Genomic DNA, 22,801 nt, shown 5'->3' with positions numbered 1-22,801 from the left:
TAACCTTGAAACTAATTGGAGCGATCACCAGGTTTTCTGGGGGGGTTGTCCGTAGTTCATAGATGCCAACTTTCTATTGGTCGGTTTTATTTGTTTGGGAGGTGGGCGGGGTTATGTTTTTTTTTCCCAGAAGCTGTTCTCGAATTTTTAGCCAACTTGTTGCTTGGTTACCATTTTTCAAGGCTTATGGCTTGGTTTTTAACTTACATTTTAACCCTTCCTTTAAACAATATTCAAAATGGACCAAACTATTAATTTACTCAGTTTTAACGTGAAAGAGTTAAATTGCCCTGTTAAACATAACAAGATTTTTACTTATATTAAGAAATTTAAGGTCCCTATTATTTTTAAACAAGAAACTCACATACGCAAATGTGATAATCTACCTTTTTTAGCCGTTGGAATGGACATTGTTTTCACTCTTCTTTTCAAGCCAAATTTAGAGTTTCAATTTTTATAGATAATATACTTTCCTTTGTCCAACATCAAGTACTGTCTGATACAAATGGACATTTTGTTATAGTTTCAGGAAAACTAGATAACTAGATAATTTGCCAATGTGTATGCCCCAAATGTAGATGACCCAGGATTCGTTAAACGTTTTTTTTTCATTTTTACCAGATCTGAATCTTTATTCTTTTGTGATGGGAGGAGATTTTAACTGTTGGCTAGACCCAATTTTAGACCGATCATCTTCTAAACCAGCGTCCCTTAATAAACCAGCTTTGTTTACTCAATCCTTTTTATTGAAGTGCAGTTTAGTTGATGTTTGGCATTTTTTATATCCTTTAGATAGGGAATATTTGTTTTTTTTCCCATGTTCATCGTACGTATTCCAGGATTGATTTTTTTTATCGATAGTCAAATGATCTCATCAGTCCATTCCTGTGAATATAAAGAGATTGCTGTTTCAGACTATGCTCCTATATTTTTATCTTTAAAACTCCCTGTTCTTCTTCAAACCAACAGATTTTGGCATTTTAATACAACTTCGTTATCTGATAAGGAATTTTTAAAATTTCTAGAGAAGCATATTATTTTGTTTTTTGACGAGAATAAAAAGGAAGAAACTCCTACTCTTATTGTATGGGATACTTTCAAGGCCTATATTAGAGGACAAATTATTTCTTATACTGCGAGTGTTAAGAATAAAGCTAATAAAGAAAGAATTGAATTAGCCAATCAATTAAAACAATTAGATCAAAAATATGCTACAGCTCCAGATCCTGTTTTATACAAAAGACATGTTGAAGTTAAAACTAAATATGATCTTCTGTTAACATATCCAATTGAAACTAAACTTCTTAAAGATAAAACTCAATTTTACATTCATGGAGATAAATCAGGTGAAGCATGGGCCAACCAATTAAAAACTTCTGTAGTTAAACGACAAATTAAAGAAATTTGCAAAACTAATGGTGATAGGACGACTGATTACTCTGAAATTAATGATACTTTTAGAGAATTCTATTCTAAACTTTATAGTTCTGATTCCCCTAAAGATAATACTGTAATGAATAATTTTCTAGATCAATTAAATATCCCTACACTTTCTGCAGATAACTGCAAACAGATGGAGCAACCCATTTCTTCAGAGGAAGTTGCCAAGGCTATACATTCATTACACTTGGGGAAGGCTTCAGGTCCAGTTGGGTTTTCTGGAGAATTTTATAAGGCTTTTTCTTCATTAATTATACCGCGGTTACATTTAGTCTTTTTGGATTCTTTCAAATTGGGTAGTTTGCCTCAATCTTTTTATGAAGCTTCTATTTTGCTTATCCTATAATAGAACAAGGCTCCAACTGAATGCTCTTCATATAGGCCAATTTCATTACTTAATGTAGATAGTAAAATTCTTTCTAAAGTGCTGGCTTGTAGGATTGAAAGTATTTTACCTTCTATTATTTCTGATGATCAGACTGGATTTATTAAAAACCGACATTCCCATTTTAATATATGTTGTGTATTAAATGTTACTTACTCTCCTTCTCAGGAGATGTCAGAACGTGTGATATCCTTAGATGCGGAGAAGGCCTTTGATTATGTTGAATGGAATTATTTATTTAAAACCTTAGAAAAAATTAATTTTGGACCAGATTTTATTCAATGGATTAAATTACTTTATTTATTTCCTTCTGCCCAGGTTCTTACTAATTTTCAAAATTGCAAACCATTTAAACTTCACCGCGGAACTAGATAAGGCTGTCCGTTGAGCCCTTTGCATTTTGGTTTAGCTTTAGAACCCTTTGCCATTGCTTTTTGAGAATCTAATGATTTCTCTGGTACTTTAAGGAGAGGCATCACCAACAAAATCTCGCTTTACGCTGATGATATATTGCTTTTTATCCCTAATGTTGAGACCTCGTTACCTTGTGTACTTTCTTTACTCTCCCGTTTTAGCCAGTTTTCAGGATATAAATTGAACCCACATAAGAGTGAATTATTTCCTTTAAATAATTTGGTATCAGTTAATACTAATCTCCCTTTTAAAATTGTAAGAAATCAATTTACTTATTTGGGTGTAACAATCACTAAGAATTACAAACACCTGTTTAAAGAAAACTTTCTTGCTTTATTGAACCATGTAAAAAAGATATTATTAAATTAGTCACCTCTTTCAATATAATTGATTAGATGAATTAATTCTATTAAAATGAATATTCTACCTAAATTTATATATCTTTTTCAGGCTTTACCCCTTTTTATTCCTAAATCCTTTTTTGACTCTCTTGAATCTATTTTATCCTCCTATATATGGAAAAATAAACATCCTCATTTAAATAAAGTTCATCTTCAAAAACCTAAAAAGTCTGGAGGTTTAGCCTTACCTAATTTTAGGCTTTATTACTGGGCAGTTAATATACGATATCTTACGTTTTGGCTATATTATATTGATCGTGTAGACTGTCCGGTATGGTTTTCTTTAGAAGCTAATTCTGTTAATAAATTTTCTATTATTTCTCTTCTTGGACCCTCACTTCCTTTATTTGTAAGTAAACTAACTGATAATTTAATAGTTAAACATACTCTGAGAATCTGGATACTATTTAGAAAACATTATGGTTTATTGAGATTTTCCGTTTCTAGTCCCATCTATTCTAATTGTTTTAAACCCTCCATGACTGATTTAGTTTTTAAAGAATGGTACAGGTTGGGTATTAAATTTTCTTGGGATCTGTTTGTTGGAGGAAATCTTTTTTTCATTTGAGCAATTGTCAGCTAAATATAGCCTACCCAAAACTCACTTTTTTAGATATCTACAAATCAGAGACTTTCTAAGATCTCATTATGCACATTTCTTATAAGCTCAGATAAAAATTTACTAGAAGTAATTTTTAATTTGACACCTTTTTATAATGGTTCAATATCTAATATTTATGGTATGTTACTAGAGACGAGGAATGTTCCATTAGACAAAATTAAGAATCTCTGGGAACAAGATTTACAGACATCAGTATCTGAGGAAACTTGGAATGAAATTTTTAAGCGGGTTAATACTTCATCGCTATGTGCTCACCATTCCTTCATACAATTTAAGGTGGTACATAGAGTCCATATGACTAAAGATAAACTATCTCGTTTTTATTCGGATATATCTCTCCACTATGACAGATGCAATAATAGAGAAGCTTCATTAATTCATATGTTTTGGACTTGTCCATGTCTTGAAAAATATTGGAAGGAAGTTTTTCAAACTTTTTCTTTACCTTTCGAAGTCAATTTTAAGCCTAATCCTCTGACGGCCATATTCGGTATTGTTGCAGGACAAGATATCAATTTGAAGACATGTGATTTACATATTTTGGCCTTTAGCTCTCTTATAGCTAGGAGGGCGCTTTTGTTTAAATGGGAAGATGTTTCTCCTCCTACACATGCTCAATGGTTATGCAACATTATGTCATGCTTAGATTTAGAGAAGATTTTACTATTGGGCAATTAATATTCGATATTTAAAATTTTGGTTATGGGACTTGGACATAATTTCAAGTCCACATTGGGTAAATCATGAATGTAATTCTTTACAAGGTTTTTCATTGGGTTCTATTTTAGGGACTTCACTTCCCTTTACTCTTTCTAAATTGTATAAACAAATGGATGACCCAATAGGTAAATATACTTTACGTATATGGTTTCAATTTCGAAAAATTTTTGGGTTGAATCAATTTATTTTAGCAAGTCCTATTACATCTAATTTCTTTTTTCAACCCAGACATTCTGTCTGAATGATTACCATCCTGTTGCCCTGACCCCCATAGTGATGAAATGTTTTGAACATCTTGTCAAGCCTCATATCACAGCCAGCCTCCCCGCATCGCTGGATCCTTTACAGTTTGCTTATCGTCCAAATCGCTCTACGGAGGACACAATATCTACCACACTGCAGACAGTTCTCTCACTTATGCCAGAATCCTGTACAGTGATTTCAGTTCAGCGTTCAATACCATCATTCCGCAGAGACTAGTGGAGAAACTGTCGCTACTTGGCCTTAACACTGCCATGTGTCGCTGGATTCTGGATTTCTTGACAGAGAGACCACAGTCAGTCCGTGTTGGCAGGAACATCTCTGACTCCATCACACTGAGCACTGGATCCCCACAAGGCTGTGTGCTTAGCCCATTGCTGTTTACACTGCTAACACATGACTGTGCAGCCAGATTCAAGGAGAACCTGATCATTAAATTTGCTGATGATACCACAGTGGTGGGGCTCATCAGCAAAAATGGTGAAACAATGTACAGGGAGGAGGTCAAACACCTAGAGAGCTGGTGCAGTGATAACAACTTGATGCTTAATGTCACCAAAACCAAGGAGATGATCTTCGATTTCAGACGGTCTCAACCTGAGCATACACCCGTCAGCATCAGCGGCTTCACAGTGGAGAGAGTGGAAAACATCAAGTTCTTTGGGGTGCTGATCTTGGACAATCTCACCTGGTCCAGGAACACCACTGGGATTGTGAAACGGGCCCAGCAGAGATTGCACTTTCTGAGGAAGCTTAAACAAGCATCGCTCCCCACTAACATCTTAACTACATTCTACAGAGGCGTGGTTGAGAGTACGCTGACCTTTTGCATCACAACCTGGTATTCCAGCTTCAATGCTGTTGACAAAAAAGCCTTGCATAGGGTGGTTAGGGGAGCAGAGAAGGTTATTGGGGTCTCCTTACCTTCTGTCCAAGACCTCGTTCAGAGTCGATGCCTCCAGAAGACACGGTACATCATTAAAGACCTCTCACACCCTCTCCATGAACTGTCTGTTCTTCTGCCATTAGGCAAACGTTACAGGAGCATCAAAACTAAAACCACAAGGCTACTAAACAGCTTCCTCCCACAGGCAGTCAGACTGCTAAATAGCTGCTCTACCTGACCCTGCTTTGGACACTTTTAACTTGCACTGGACACTTATAACTTGATTTTAACTGACATGTGGCTGTTGTGTTTTACTATTTATTGTTATGTTTATTATCTAGTCTTGCGTTTGTTATGTTATGATTGCACTGCTCCTGGGAAATGCTGTCTCATTCTGCCCTGCAGAGCTGATGTACGGTTAGAATGACAATAAAGTTTTTTGAATCTTGAATCTTGCATCTCTACTATGGATCAAGCACATCTGGATTGGAAAATTTATAAAAAGGCGGGAGGAGAAGATGGCGACGCGCCTGTGCGTGCGCAGCCCACCGGTGAAAACTGATATCGTATCTGTTAAATAGGGGCCATGGACAATTCTGATTTGATGGAGAATGGACGTGAAAGCACAGAGGAGCATCTGGAGAAATTTCTGAAACACTCATTCGCTGCTGTCATTACTGCATGGTCGGGAATCTTTCGGAGGGTAGGCCTCAAAATCCCTGGCCTTGCCTGCTTTTGGCGACCGAGAAGGAGGTTGAATCGTTCGACAGAGATGGCGCTCAGTACTTGCTGGCGGAGAGCTGATCAGAGCTCGAAGTTTTCGGATGACTCAGAGTCGGATTGTGGTCGGCACGGCAGGGAGAGTTTTTCTTCCTTCTCCCATCTGCATGAGATGTGGGACATTTGAGAGACTTTGAACTTTATTGTGCTCATGGACTTCTTCATCAAGTTACGGTATTGTTGCACTGTTGTAACTAAATGTTATAATTATGTGGTTTTGTCAGTTTTTCAGTCTTGGTCTGTCCTGTGTTTTGTGATATCATACCGGAGAAAATATTGTATCATTTCTTAATGCATGCATTACTAAATGACAATAAAAGAGGACTACGTGTCTTCATAATCCAAAAAATCTAAAGGTATAGTATGATTTTGTAATTTATTTTCGGATAGTAGTTTTATGTCCTTTGAACAATTATCTAATAAATATAATCTGCCTAGATCTCACTTTTTTAGATATTTGCAGGTTAGAAATTTTTAAAATACTGTTTCTCCTAACTTTCCGAATTTATATTCAATGGATATTTTGGAAAAAAGTGTAGATTTACATCCTTTTCAGAAAGTTGTTATAGCAATTATTTATAATACAGTTATGAAAACTTGTCCTGATGTATCTAATAAAATTAAGACTGATTGGGAAAGAGAATTTAAGATTATTTACTGATTGAAAAATGGGAAAAAATTCTTCAATTGGTTAATTCATCCTCTATATGTGCTAAACATGCATTGATACAGTTTAAAGTAGTGCACAGGCCTCATATATCTAAAGATAAATTATCTCGTTATTATTCTTATATAAATCCTATATGTGATAGATGTCACTCTGAGATAGCTTCTTTAACTCATATGTTTTGGTCATGTCCTTTGTTGAAAAAATATTGGAAAGGTATTTTTGATATTATCTCAACTGTTTTGAATATTGATTTACAACCTCATCCAATTACTGCCATTTTTGAGTTACCAATGATAGAATCAAGTCATTTAACTTCTTCAGGTCGTCGGATAATTGCATTTCTTACATTAATGGCTAGAAGATCCATTTTGCTGAATTGGAAAGAGATTAATCCTCCTAACACATTTCATTGGATCTCTCAAACTATGCTGCATTTAAATTTGGAAAAAAATTAGAAGTATTGTTTATGATCCCTCTATTAAATTCGAAAAGACTTGGAGGCCATTCATTCAACATTTTCATATGATGTAATTTGACCTTTTCCAAATTTATTCTATTTCTTTGTAATATTTGTTGAGAGGAACAGAGTTGTCGACACTAATGGTTCCTTTTTTTATGATGTTACATAACAGCCCATGTCTTTTTTTTTTAGTTTAGTTGATTTACACTGTTTAGGTTAGTTTTTTTTAAGGGGGGTTATATTTTTACTTTTTTTTCTTTTTCATGATTTTTTGAGAGATATTTTTCATTGTTTTATATCGTTCATCTGTACCCTGTATGATTGGGAGTTTTAACATTTAAGTGTCAACTGGGCTGAAATTTAACTATGTCAATTACAACAATGTATTCCCAATAACTTTGTATCAATACTATGTTATGGTTATTATTATGAAACTATTAAAAAGATTGAAAAAGAAAGAAAAGATTTAGGGAAGATTCATTGTTCAATTTCTGAATCTCATCAAGACTTTCAAACATTGTGGGGACCCTTTCTGAATTATTTTCAAAACTTTCAAAACCTTCAATTCATTGTTTAAATTTAGATGTTGGTTATTACTAATTTTTATTATACGAGAAGGTATTTTATTTTTTTTCCTCCTTAATAAACAGCTTCGGTCTTGGTAGGGGTTAGACTCTTCTTTTGTAATAAATTAGTATATTTCAATATAACTTTGACTAACCTACATGAATATGGAGTAATGAGATTGTTATTATGAATAGATATAAAGTAATTGGTAGTTGTTTTTTTCGACCTTTATATATACTTTCTTGTACTTTGTATTCTCTTCTATGTAGAAACTAATAAAAATATTGAAAGTGACTAGAACAGAGATTGCAGCAAAGATTGATGACATTAGGACCATATGGACTCCATTAATGCTTCATTAGAACTGTCAAATAAATGACATGATTTGGGCACCATGGTTCAGAGATCAATTCCAGCATTCTCTGTAAGGAATCTCTGTACGTCCTCCCCATGGAATGCATGGGTTTTCTCTGGGTTCTCTGGTTTCCTCCCACAGTTCAAAGACATACTGGATAGGTTAATTGGTCATAATAAATTTTCCCATGATTAGGTCAGGATTATATTGGGGTTGTCAGGGGTTGCTGGGGCAATGCTACTCGAATGGCTGCAAGGGTCTATTCCATGATGTATCTCCAAAATAAAATGATTGAATCATTTTAATCTGTTCTCCTTTCACCACACCTCTACTAAGTTAGGGTTCCATGCAGGTTGCAGGGACTTGAAGAAAGTAAGGCTGAATAACTTGCAGCCATCAGTTTTGGAGGTTAATGTACACAACCTTGAATTTTTGGAATGCCCTCGTGTCCTCACAATTGAACATTGCCATTGCTGGAAGAAATGGACAGAGGTGACGTACCCCAAGGTCCTAGTGGTTATAAAATTTGTAGAATTCAAGAAAGCAACACAAATGTTAATAGTAATAAGAAAAAATATTCACAACATGCAAGCTTTGGAATGAAACTGCAATAAAAGGGCCTACACTTTCACAAGCATCTTCCAACCTCAATATTTAATAGACAGTGTAATAGTAAATAATTGATTGTAATTCTCATCACTGCAACATTTTAGTTTTGAATCATTTGTAATCGAGACCAGCAATCACTGTGCTCACTGCCTCTTGACCAGCTTTCATTTTTGTATAGGTTTTGGAGCTGCTTTGGGGAAGGTGGAAGAGGGATGACCCAGTCACACATCAGATGCCTTGTATTAATTTGTGAGCTGCATGCCATAGCACAATTTTTCACAAATATTTGACCAATTTCACAATATATCTCAGGAGATGCGATCTCTAATTTCTATTTAAGGCTTATTTGAGTTACAGCAGGAAATCCACATCTTGAAACTCGGAGTTTTTCTGATTGATGACCCTGCTATTACTAATATCCTTTGTACTTACTAGCAGAAGAATCAATGACTTTCCTGAGCAGGCACAAGAAGAAGAATGGGTTGCTTGAGAAATGAATATCATCCATGACTAGAGAGAGAATTATTTTACTTTAATTTCCCTCTTGGCTGGAGATATGACTGAGGGAACAAAATGGATATTTCAAACTGATCCAAAGGAAGAGTCAGCTCCTTGTTTGAACATTGAGGCTTGAAACCCCACTTAAATGATCGGCAAAAGGATATTGCAAAAACATGTCATGCGGTAATACATTATTGGCTCTGAAGTGCACTTCCACATGACAGTACTTTATAACATATCACAATTTGATATTGGATTGAAACTCCATAGCAACACATTTTTTTCTCTGTGAAAAGAGAACTTACTGCTGGTTTGGATTGTGGCTTCTTCTTTTTCGTGTTTTTTCTATTGCTGCCAAAATAATGTAGGGTCCCATACTCCATGAGGGCGGCGAAAACGAACAGGAAACAAACAGACACAAAGAGATCCATAGCAGTCACATAGGACACCTTTGGCAATGATTTTCTGGAAATCGTACTGAGTGTTGTCATAGTTAGAACTGTAGTAATACCTGCAAAACATGGAAAGTATTATTAATTCTATGGAGTACAGAAAGCTTTTGCATTCACTTTACAAAACAAGCTGGTTCTAAATCAGAAAACAAAATCCATTCAAATATTTTCAGTGTTCCCTGTTAGTTATCTCAAATCCTTCTGCTGCAAATTACCTGCCAACAAATAACAGTTAACGTTGGGGAACACAAGAATGTGAACCTGAGCTGCTATTATCCACAATTGCAATGGCCAGCAGCTGGATATGGAACTGAGGGCATCTGAGCTGGACACAGTCAATGTTCCCTGCCACACTCAAACAAAATATTAACCTAAAAGAAAACGCACTTAGATGTGAAAAAATTCATTCAGCAAGGCAATGAATTAAGGCATCTTGAGAGTCCTGCATTACTACAATAACTACAAACTATTTCACCATAAACACTTGGGTATATCATGACATCATGCAATGTGCTATATAAATGAAAGAGAATTGCTTTTAAGAGGGCTAAAACTGAAATCTGCAATCATCCCAAAGAATATTTGTGATTACAGAGGTAATAGAGGCTCCACCATTTCAGCTTCCTAATCTTAAAGCGTTAAACTGTTTATCACAAGTTACAGTTCTTCCTGTTTCCAAAGAAAGCATCAAAATTGTGTCCTGGAGAGCAAAATAATGATAAGTAGGGATTCCCTTGCCACTCCAAATTTTTGGGTTAATTTTTTATGGAACTGTAGTGAATTGGAACTGAAGGATTTTTCCCACCATCTCCCTATTTTACTTCTAACATTTCTGTTTTCAGCGTTTCTGCATTGAACACTGTATATAGTGGACATGTCATAAAATGAAATCTAGACCAATATATCACATATTTAAGACTATAAAATTCAGGCAGAAATAGTTATGCATGGCAGTAGACTAATCTCTTCAATGGCTGACTGACAGTACCAATCCATAGGCTCTGACAGAAAGTAGAGGAAACACATTAAAGAAAAATAAAACACGTTTGTTTTGCTAGTTTGTATGTAGTTTGCTCTAAAAGCCAGAGCATCCCCATCAAATTCAACCCATGCATCTTTACTTGAAATCTATTATCTTTCTAATGTCTATCATTCATTTATGATTCTCTTGCTACCTAGTCTATTTAGAGCAATTTGAAACAACCAATCTATCTGCCCATCTCAGATGTGGGAGAAAAATTGAACATATAAAGAAAACCTACACAGCCAGAGAGAACATTCAAACTCCACACAGACACTACAAATGAATAGTATCAGTGCAGATTGTTGGAATTTATTGGCAGCAGCATTGTGATTGGTTTCCATATCTGTTCCAGCGTTACTGCACCAACAATCCCCCTACACAAGTAGAGCTTGAAGTAATGGTGTCTTCACCCAGGTTGAGGAGAAAGCTTTAAAAATCAGCACTTCATAGCCGTTTTCTCAGAGCTTGAACAGCAGCTAATCAGAGTTCAGGATTCATTAGCAAGGTCAAGTAAAAATAATGCAGGAGCAAGCAGTGCGACTATTGTTGGAGTGGGGCAGTGTTAGAGTGAGGAGACTTTTGGCTTTGGCTCAACGGGCTTGGCGATAACAGGTTTGGGCGATGTCCGTATCTGGTAAGCCTTTTCTTGCTTATTCTTCATCTGTAAATGTATAGCTACTTCAGTGAGAGTGGTTCCAGGGGCTGTGTTTCGTCCTTTGCACAAGATGAGAGAATGCTGGGAGGGTCTCCAGCTTCCCGGATAACTACACCTACACCAGATGCACTGAGCTGCAGCTCCTCAGAGAGCAACCGGATCGCTGGCTCTGAGTCTAGCACAGACTTAGAAGGAAAGGGGACACAAGAGGAATGCAGTGGTGGTAGGAGATTAGAGGAGTAAATAGGAGAGTCTGTGGACACAATAGAGAAACACAGATGGTATGTTGCCTCCCAGGTGCCAGGGTCAAGGATATATTGGATCGTACCCACAACATTCTGAAGGGGAAAGGTGAGCTGCCAGATGTCTTGGTACATACTAACCTTAATGAAATCCTGCACAAAGATTCCAAGGTCCCTTTGTGCCTCAGTTTTTTTTATATTTTATCTCCATTTAGAAAATATTCTACCCTTTCATTTCTTCTAACAAAGTGTATGACCAAACACTTCTCAACACTGTATTCCATCTGCCACTTCTTTGCCATTCTCCTAATCAGTCTAAGTCCTTTTGTCGTCTCTCTACTTCCTCAAAACCCCCTGTTCCTCCACCTATCTTCATATCATTTGTAAACTTTGCAACAAAGCCATGAATTCTGTCATCCAAGTCATTGGCATATAACATAAAAAGAATCAGTCTCAACACAGACTCCTGTGGAACACCACTAGTCACCAGCAGCCACCAGAAAAGTCCCGTTTATTCCTACTCTTTGCATCCTGCCAATCAGCCACTGTTTTATCCATCCTCGAATCTTTCCTGCAAATTCATGGACTCATAGCTTGTTAAGCAGCCTCATGTGTGGCACCTGCTAAAAGGCCTCCTGAAAATCCAGGTACATATCATCAGCTAATTCTCCTTTATCTATCCTGCTTCTTATTTCTTTAAATAATTACAACAGATTTTTTAAATTTATTTGTTTATTTACGGGATGTGGGCATCACCAGCTAAGCCAGCATTTATTCCCCATTCCTAGTTGCCCTTGAGAAGTTGGTGATGAGCTGCCGTCTTGAACCGCTGCAGTCCCTGATGTGTAGGTGCACCCACAGTGCTGTTAGGGGGAAATTCCATGATTTTTACCCAATAACAATGAAGGAACAGCGATATGTTTCCAAGTCAGGATGGGGAGTGACTTGGAGGGGGATTTCCAAGTGCTGGTGTTCCCAGGTATCTGCTGGATGGTATTGGTCATGGGTCTGAACGGTGCTGCCTTAGGAACTTTGGTGTGTTGTTGCAGTGCAGCTTGGAGATAGTACACACTGCTGCAGCTGTTCGTCGATGGTGGAGGCATTGGATGCTTGCAAAAGGGGTACCAATCAAGTGGTTTGCCTTGTACAAGCTTCTTGAGTATTGATGGATCTGCACTCATCCAGGCGCGTGGCGAGTATTGATGGATCTGCACTCATCCAGGCGCGTGGCAAGTATTCCATTACACTCCTGAGCTTGTAGAAGGTGAACAGACTTTGGGGAGTCAGGAGGTGAGCTATACACCACAGGATTCCTAGCCGTTGACCTGCTCTGGTAGCCATGGTGTTCGTATGGCTAGACTAGTTCAGTTTCCTGTCAATGGTAACCCCCAGAATGTTGATAGTAGGGGATTCAGTGATGGTGGTGCCACTGAATGTCAAGGGACAATGGTTAGAGCCCCTCTTGTTAGATATGGTTATTGCCTGGCACTTGCTTGACTCGAATGCTACTTGTCACTTGTCAACCCAAATCTAAATATTGTCCAGGTCCTGCTGCATTTGGGTGTGAACTGTTTCACTATCTGAGGAGTCATGAATGGTGCAGAGCTTTGTGTAGTCAACTGTGAACATCCCCACTTCTGACCTTATGACGGAAGGAAGATCATTGATGAAGCAGCTGAAGGTGGTTGGTCTAGGACAGTTCCCTCAGGAACTCCTGCAGTGATGTCATGAGGATGAGATGATTGACCTCCAACCACCGCAACCATCTTCTTTTGTGTCAGATCTGATTCCCACCAGTGGAGGATTTTCCCCCTAATTCCCATTGACTCCATTTTAGCTAGGGCACCTTGATGCCATTCTTGGTCAAATGCTGCCTTGATGTCAAGGGCTAACACTTTCACTTCATCTCTGGTACTTAGCTCTTTGGTCCATGTTTGGACCAAGGAGGTGATGAGGTCAGGATTTGAGTGGCCTTGGTGGAACCTAAATCTAAGCAGGTTATTGCTGAGTAGGTGCTGCATGATAGCACTGTTGATGACCTCTTCCATTACTTTGCTAATGATTGAGAGTAGGCTGATAGGGCGGTGATTGGCTGGGTTGGACTTGTCCTGTTTCTTGTGTACAGGACATACCTGGGCAATTTTCCGCATTGCTGGGTTGATGCCAATGTTATAGCTGTACAGTACTGGAACAGCTTGGCTAGAGTGGTGGCAAGTTTTGGAGCACATGTCTTTGGGACTATTGCCAGGATTTTGCCTGAGCCCAAAGCCTTCACAGTCTCCAGTGCTTTCAGCCATTTCTTGATATCATGTGGAGTGAATCGGATCGACTGCAGATGATGGGACTTCTGGAGGAGGCCGAGGTGGATCATCTACTCGGCACTTCTGACTGAAGATTGTTGCAAATGCCTCAGCCTTATGTTTGAACAGGCATGCTGGGCTCCTCTATCATTGAGGATGGGGATATTTGTGGAGCCTCATCCTCCAGTGAGCTGTTTGATTGTCCACCATCATTCACGGCTGGATGTGGCAGGACTACAGAACTTAGATCTGATTCGTTGGTTGTGGGACCACTCAGCTCTCTCTATTACTTGCTGCTTACGGTGCTTGGCATGCAAGTAGTCCTGTATCGTGGCTTCACCAGGGTGACACCTCATATTGAGGTATGCCTGGCGTTGTTCTCGGCATGCCCTCCTGCACTCTTTATTGAACCAGGGTTGATCCCCTGGCCTGATGGTAATGTTAAAGTGGGGGATGAGCTGTGCCATGAGACTATTGATTGTAGTTGAGTACATTCTGCTGCTACTGATGGCCCACAGCACCTCATAGATGCCCAGTCTTGGGCTGCTAGATCTATTCAAAGTCTATCCCATTTAAAATGGTGGTAGTGTCACACAACGCGGTGGAGAGTTTCTTCAATGTGGAGATGGGATTTAGTCTCCACAAATACTGTGTGGTGGTCACTTCTACCAATACTGTCATGGACAGATGCTTCCGCGGCAGGCAGGTTGGTGAGAATGAGTTCAAGTGTGTGCTTTCCCTCTTGTTGGTTCCCTCACCGCCCGCTGTAGTCCCAGTCTAGTAGCTATGTCCAGCTCGGTCTGTGGTGGTATTACCGAGCCACTCTTGTTGCTTGAGTAGTCTGTACGACAGCTCTCCCAACTTTGGCACAAGTCTCCAGATGTTAGTGAGGAGAACTTTGAGGGTTGACAGGGCTGGTTATGCCGTTGTCATTTCCAATTCCTAGGTGATGCCAGGTTGTCTGTCTGGGTTCATTCCTTATTGTTTTCTTTTTAATGGTTGGATACAACTGAATGGCTGAATTTTGCCCAAAACTATTTGAAAAATATCTTGTGGTCAGTGTTAATAAAAGCATAAATGCAAATCAGCTCCTTTAAAAATAGTTCAACACTTTAACACTAAAAATCAGAAATCTATTCGAAGCCAGTTCGTACCTAATGATGTTCTTGCTGGCACAGCCTCTTTATTGATCCAAAATGAAACCCATGACAAGACAACTGTAAGTGAGCAAGGTATGTAGGTCTGAATAGTGAAGTAGCCCATTCTTCTACTTAGATCAAAGAATATTGTCATGATGACATAGTCTCCTGTAAAGTAAAAAATTAAATCACATTTTAGTTAATTAAAATAACACCATTTTTAATATGAGTCAATAAAAAAGAATTGTTTTTCCAATATCTACTTGACCATCTTCTCATTAAAATTAATCACAGTTTTCTCAACCACATGATAAGCTGCATTTGCTGCTTTTCAGAATATAGCAATGTCAGGAGATCATCTGCATAAACCGGCTGATGAACGGACTGTATTTTTTTTAAAAACCTATTTAGAGCACAGACGTCCTAACATAGCCTTAAAATGAAATCATCCTCAATAAGCAGTGACCCAGATTTTGCAATCAGTGATGATGGGGTTGCATTTGACGGTGATCCAAAAGCAGTTACTCACAAAGATTTAGCAGGCTCAGGAGCACTGAGTTGACTTTGATTGTAGCAACTTTCATTGGGTATTGGCAATTTCCTGGAACCATCATTCAACTGAAGAATTCACAAAGCAGTGAAACAAAATGCTGGGGATTCAACTTGCATGTAAATAATTTAACAGCATAGTAATATGTGATTAGCAGAACACCTAAACTACCATAAATAAATTTTAAAATATTTGTTTATGGCTGTGAGGGAAGAAGGCATTGCAGAGTCACTAATGTCTGCTTATGTGTGTGTGTGGAGTGTGCATTTTCTTCTGGTGACCATGTGGGTTTTCTCCCGATGCTCCAGTTTCCTCCCCTTTCCAAGATGGATGATAAATGCATGACCATAAATCATCACAAGACTGGTACAATATAGATACAGTTGATAGTAATGTAGAGAGAATAGGTTAAAGGGAAAATTAGTGGGGTAATGAAGTGCAAGAACTCAATGGGCTGAAATATCCTCCCTTGAGGTCATAAAGAAACATGGAAGAAACAAATAGTGAATGGAACGCCATACTCATGAAATCAGTTCAGTGCACGAGAAAGGTTCAATAGCAGTTATAAATGAAGTTAACAGTTAAAATGGAATTAGTTGCGACAAGAACTAATGTCATATTGTGCAGTCTCAGCACAAGTTCTGTGTTCATTGCAATTGCAAGGGTAGCATAGCCAAATCTGTGGAAGAGCAGTACGAATGGTTACAACTTGCGGTTTCCACTTGAAACTGCATAATTGTTGATAACTAGCATTCCTGTCAATTTTACCCAACAGCGGTGAACTTTGGTCTTTTCGAGACCAATGTAAGTGCAAACTCTGGGCCATTTCATATTGGAATCTCATGAGTTTTAATGAGTGCAACAATATTCAGACCTACTGGTGCATTTTTGCCATTATACCGGCAACTCCAAACATTAGGCCAATGCTCTTTTACATGGGTATTTCAGATTGTGTTTAAGAGCATCCTCAATATTAAATATATAAAACAGTTTCCTGAAGATGAGTTATGTTCAAATATTTTTCAATGCAACTTTTATATTTATCTCTGTTTCAGATCCCGATAGGTACTTTAAACAACATATCTGTCAATTAGTCAGTCTTTAAACAAGCTTAACAACCTGGTTTTCTGATCTTTACTGATTTCCTTCTTTTAATTAGTAAAGTTGCAAATATAACACGAAGGTAAATTCTATAAACTGACTACTAATTCACTGCCTTTGTTAATCCATAGAGCCAGTATCCAGTGGTTCACTGTCAGAGAGTGAGAATAACATGCCATCAGATCAATCATGTTCAAGGACTATCTCCTTAGCGGCTCACCAGAGACCTGGCAAAATACTTGGCACAACAGATGGAAGTACCTGTGCATTACTGGCCACTGGGATTTGCTATCACTGTCACTAAGTATGCAGGCATTATTCAATTTGTGTAATGGTATCCTTCCTGTAAAATCACAGGTCATTGTCCCAATGTGACTTAAACTATTTAATCATCTGATCAACTTGAATTGTTATAGTTAATCTGGAGACATGAAGATGAATCTCACATGACAGCTGGGGAATTTGAATTTGAGTAATAAAGTAAATCTAAAGTATAAATCTGATCTCCATAATGGTAACCAAGGAACAATTGAAATGTCATCAAAATCCCTTTAGTTCACCTGAGAAAGGATAGCTGCCATCCTAATCTGGCCTGGCCTAACTCTAAAAAAAAGCATTACATGCCTCTTGAAATGCACAATAAATGCTGGCCTTCCCACCAAAAGTGAAGGAATGAAATACCTGCAGTTACATCTGCTTGACAGGTGAAAATAATGGTGCACTGAAAATGTAAATTAATGTCACAATATATAATATCTAATCCTTACTGTCTTGTACTTAGTCTGTGAGGAATTTTTACTTTCGGTACAGGAACAAAGCAGGCAGCTGAGGTTTTCATGCTCACTCTCTGTCTATCCTAGTTTGGCTTTCCACTGAGGTCAAATAAAAGGAAAGTTAGGCAACAATGCCACACCATCATCCCCTGTTTCTCCTTATGACTGGAAACAATGAAACCACTGCACCTGCTTTACAACTCTTTATTTCACTCTTGATTAATTCAGAACATCCTTTTAGATGTCACTCAAAGGGAAAAAGATAATACCATCCCAATAAAAGAAAAATGACAAGATAGTGTGTGTAATACTGACTTACCAATCTGACCATTTCTGCTCTTGGATAAAGTAAAAGGTTTGAAAACTGAACAGTTTTACAGAAGCATTGTTGCACAATTCCCTTCCTTACCAGACTGTGTATGCATTACTTCAGTGATGTTTCTCAATCCAACAAATGCAAACTGGTAAAGTCTCCAATGCCTCTGGTCAGCAACCTCAACAGAATTGTGCTTCCAGCGATACTCAATTTCATTTTTTGGATACCCATCTAGAAAAGAAATTCTTGAGAAATATAAAGGAGTTAACTCACAGTGACTACAGAAATCAATTGGGTTCATTGGGTTCATGAACCCAGATTTTCTTTTAAGGGCTTGTTAGCTCTGAAGAGTAATTTGATTCGAGGATAGTAGAGTTTCTTTTGTTTCCTGTCCACCGGTGAGATGATCACACATAGCCCTCTTGATATTTATTTGGATTACTATAAATGCAGTAATAACAAATAATATGTGAAAAATTAGCCAACACTTTACTGCCTGATGTTGCTAGCAGAACATAGAGACAATCCAGCATTGAGATCTGTTGCTCCCAGAAAGTCCAAAGTTATAAACCAACTCCGGACACTCACAGTGTGTCAGGAGAAATCCTTTCTCCCCTCCCTTACTATAAACACTTCAGTGGCACTTCATGGCAGCTCTGGTTTAAGATAATTAAGTGGGAGAGGAAAGATTAAAAGAGGATCTGAGGGGCAAGGTTTTCACATGGGGTGGTGCGTTTATGGAATGGGCCACCAAAGAAAACGGTAGAGGCAGGTGAAGTTATAATGCTTAAAAGACATTTGGACTGTTACATAGATATGAAAGATTTAAAGGGATACAGTCCAACTGGAGCTCGCCGAGGAAGGCTCATTGGCCATCATGGGAGAGTTGTGGTAAATCTCCAGGACTTTATTTGATGAAATATTACCTGGGTACTGAAATCCTGTTGACGCATCTCCAAATTTTATGACATAGTTGCAGAACTATAAATTAGTTTTAAAGCCAATCTTTACAAATGGCACAATTTAAAATCCTTAGAATGATGATAACACTGAAAAGTTATTATGATCAGGTGAAATCCCAAATGTTGTGCTCCATTCTTTCAATAAAGGAAGACACTAAGTGACAACATTCACCACCAACTCCAATGAACAGCTTCTGGTCATCAGAAGAGAAGCATGTTCAAAGACCAAAAGCTCAAAGCTGGAACCAAGCACATGGTTAAAATAAGAAGCAGTGATCCCACCTCTTGTAGTGCTTTGGATACAAGGACACTGTATAGAATGCACCTCATAGCACTAACACTCCTCTGTAAAATCTTCCAGATCATTTGGCAGATTGGACAAACGAATGACAGCATTCTCTCCCAGGCCAATAGTACCAGCCCTGATCAATTCAACCTGCTCTGATAAGCAAGCTATATCGTCTGCCTCTCTGATTCATGACTCACAAAACATGCACTGTACACCAGCCTCCATCATGAGAAAAGATTTCCAGGAAGGCAGAGAGAAACATTCCAAGGACAGTTTTAAACTCTCTTTGTAAGTTGTGTCCCTTCGAAGCCCATGACGTATTGTAAGGAAGAAAAAGCCACCAGGAAGGAGCATGGTACCTCAACAAGGAGCATGGGGAAACGTTTCACAAACAGAGAAAGGAATACACAACACTTTAAACTTTCTGCATACAACCTGCATCACCTTTGGTATAGTCAATCTGGCTTATCCATCTCAAAATCCACACTACTGGAATGGAAGCAAGTAATCCCCAACACTAAAGGAGTACCAAGATGACATAACATGTAATGTGGATGTGACATAATTCTATCATACGGTGAAAAAAAAGTGTCTTTTGATGTAAGAATGTAATATGACAAAAATAAAATCTTGCCTGGCATTTTATGAAGCTAATAGGGCTTCTCAGCAATCATTTTCAGGATAATGTTACATGCTGATTATGGGATTGTATTTTTATTATACTCCCTTGGGATAGCTTTCAATGTTGACATTTGTAATACAATGAAATAGTGATTAGGTTACAAGACTTGTACTCAGAAACCTGAATTAATGATCCCAAGATATGACTGTGAATTCCAATATGGGGAGTTATATCCGAGAAAGTGAATAAAAATTTGGAATGGAAACTAGTAACCATAAGTGAGAATATAAGGTTGTCAGTTTGTCATAGAAAACAGCTCATTATTTATTGTTCTGCCAACTTCACCCTGTTTATGCTACATATGATCCAAGATCCATCAATGTGGTAGACTCCAAACTACCCTCTATATTCAGGATAGCAGTGATTAGGGAAATAAACACCAGCCTCACCAGCAAAGCTCACATCCCATGAATAAATTAGCCATGATTGAATGGCAGAGGTGGGCCAAATGGACTAATTCTGCTCCTATGCCTTATAAACATATAATGTTCTTCCTCAACTTTCCATGATGGAGTGATACAGTCCATGTGGTGAAAAAAATATGATGAGCCACTGCCTACTGATGAAGGCATCACTGGGCTGCTGTTGGTGAAGTGGTTGCAAGACTTAGACCCAGCAGTAATGAAGGATGGTTTACGACCCGTGAAGATTTATGAGGGTAAGGGGTCGGGGGGAGGCTGTGCTGGGTGATGTGGTTGGGAGGCATCTGCAAGTGTTCCCATGTACGTTAGAAATTACAAGTATATAGTAAAATCCCATTTTGACAGGATTATCCTATAGGTCTCCCAGAAGTCAGCGGGCATTAGAGAAGTGTATATATACAGAAATCATACAGAGATGCAAGAATAATTGGATTATAATCATGATTTTAATATTAATTGGGACTGCTATAGTGCTAAGGGCAGAATTTGGTAAGCATATCCTGCAAAGTTTTCTGTGGCCTTTCTAGAGAAGGGGCGTTATGAGAGGAATAGTCTGCATCCATGTTGAAGATTGTGATCCTCGAGGGCATAGATTTAAGGTGACTGTGAGGAGATTTTAAAAAGAATCTGAGGAGTAATTTTCTGGAATGTGTTGAGAAGAAGTGATGAAGCAAGGGACAGTAATGACACTTAAAAGGCTTCTGAACAGGTACATAAATGAGCAAGGTACAGAGGGATGTGGAATTAATGTAGGCAAGATGGAATAGTGTAGACAGGCATGCCGTTCAGCATAGAAGTGGTGGATGTTAGACTTTCTCTTTTAAATAGATCATTTTCCCTTCTTGTATGGCATGAATATTACTTACCACATATCAGACAATGCCTAGATGCCCTTCCTGCATACAGCCAAGGATAGCTCTTTTTTCCAAGGATTTACTACCGAAATGGAATATTATGTAATTATCAGCAAACACCCCTATTTCTGACCTTAAAGCCACTCCTAACTTACTTCTGGAATTCAGCCCACACTTTGATCAAGGATCTGATGAGGCCTGAAGCCAGATTGTCCTGATGAGATTTAAAATGGTGATCACTGGGAAGGTTATCGGCGAATACATGTGAATGACACTTTCCATCACTTGGGGTGAATGAGAGTTAAACTGATTAGCTGGTAATTATTGGAGTGAATTTGTCATTTTTTTCTAAATAAGACATAATTAGGTAAATTTCCATATTATTGTGTAGATGAAATTTTGCATTTTTATCCAATTTTAACTAATTGTCTACATTTATATGCCCAAGTTACTGTGCTGCAATTTAAACTCGGATCCCCGGAACTTATTTGCAGATTCTGAATTGTTATTTTAATTCTACCTACCTTACCCCTTTAAACATAATATGTAACAGACGAGTTCCATTGTGGGCATAAAACATTGGAGCTAATTGATGAAGATTAGTCATTGCTCCCAAATGTCTTTTAAAATTGTGGATGTTGGAATTATTGACTCACTACAATAATGTAGAGCTGTGTTTATAATTTATTTGTCATACACTAGGCAATATTTCTTTTATTCTACTGATTGAATGTGAAATTGGATTGATGTGGTTAAAAAAAAGACATTTTTGAGATGTTTTAAAGACATTGTTCTAATGCAAGAATATCTAAGTCATATATTTAGGTCTTCAAAAACAAAATAATTTATATTTTATGTACAAAAGAAAAAAATAAAGTTAAGCATAAAGTTCAAAATGATTTTGAAGAAATAGAAATAATTTCTTGAAAATCACGGTAAGAAATAATAAGATGACTTCATCTGCATTATTCTAAAAAAAGTCTCAGAAATAAACCTATTTTTCATTTTTTTCACCACAATACAATTTGGGAATTATTGTATCAAATAAACTATTTTGACCCAAGCAAAGGCATCATGGTAAATAAACAGGTTAATATAACCTGGCTTCATTTGACTGATGGTGGTTTAAAGAATTAACAAAGCTGCAATGTTCACTTTGGCTCTAACTTACACGATAATGGCTTATCAATCACATTAAACACCCACCTAGTAATATGGCATTATTACAACATAATTTATATCTCAAATTATTTTGTACTGGAAGAAAAGCCTTACATTGCACAACACTTACAGCTTGAGAATTCCAGTGGGCAAGAGTGATGATCCATAGGAAAATCATGAAGCTGGAGATAACATTCAGCATTGATGGTTAATCTAGTGTTTGCAAACAAAAATGAAAAACAAAGTGGTCAACATTGTAATTCAGAATTTTAGTCATATGTAAATATTATTTATAAATATCACTCTATGTGGACACTGTAGTAGTAATGTTTATTCTACATAAACATAAATTTACTCATAGTTAATGATTTAACACCAGATTTTATGGAAAATTGATTGCAGGGAACTGCAGTCTGAAATAAAAAATGGCTGACCTCCCCAGAAAGCCTAATACAAACATCACATTAAAGTTGTAGCAGCAGAATCCTTTGCAAATTGTACAATGCAATGCAACACACATTAGGTGATTTTACTGGCTCTAGTTAGAAACCCACACCTTCAATTAAGCTATGCACAACTGACAGCCAAGGACTCCCATCAATAACCAAAATTGCTGCTGCTTTCTCAATCTCCTTCCGTAAGTAATGAATTAAGTGAAATGGAATTAATGTACATTGAATCACTAAGTAGGCAGATGAAACAGCATAATATTTTTTTCCCCACAGAATCTCATGGACTGAGGGCAGTGAGAAAATTATCCCTCATGTGTTACTCCACCCTGTCACTGGATATTCAGTGTCACTTCACT

The 22,801-nt window shown here is 37.7% G+C and overlaps 1 protein-coding gene across 2 annotated transcripts in view; it reads right to left on the bottom strand.

Annotated features, from left to right (window-relative positions):
• Positions 1 to 22,801, bottom strand: part of gabrg1 (gamma-aminobutyric acid type A receptor subunit gamma1) — a 148,769-nt gene that overhangs the window by 9,266 nt on the left and 116,702 nt on the right. For both annotated transcript variants that reach the window (XM_063042131.1, XM_063042132.1), the window contains 4 exons: positions 22,124 to 22,206; positions 17,717 to 17,854; positions 14,899 to 15,051; positions 9,377 to 9,582 (listed from right to left, as the gene is read on the bottom strand). In XM_063042131.1, the coding sequence (XP_062898201.1) occupies positions 9,377 to 9,582; positions 14,899 to 15,051; positions 17,717 to 17,854; positions 22,124 to 22,206 (580 nt within the window). The remainder of the gene's footprint in view (positions 1 to 9,376; positions 9,583 to 14,898; positions 15,052 to 17,716; positions 17,855 to 22,123; positions 22,207 to 22,801) is intronic.

The sequence above is a fragment of the Mobula hypostoma genome, chromosome 3 (assembly GCF_963921235.1).
Source record: "Mobula hypostoma chromosome 3, sMobHyp1.1, whole genome shotgun sequence".
NCBI lineage: Eukaryota > Metazoa > Chordata > Chondrichthyes > Myliobatiformes > Myliobatidae > Mobula > Mobula hypostoma.
The sequence above is the reverse complement of the archived record's forward strand: the minus strand, read 5'-3'. Positions and strand labels throughout refer to the sequence as shown.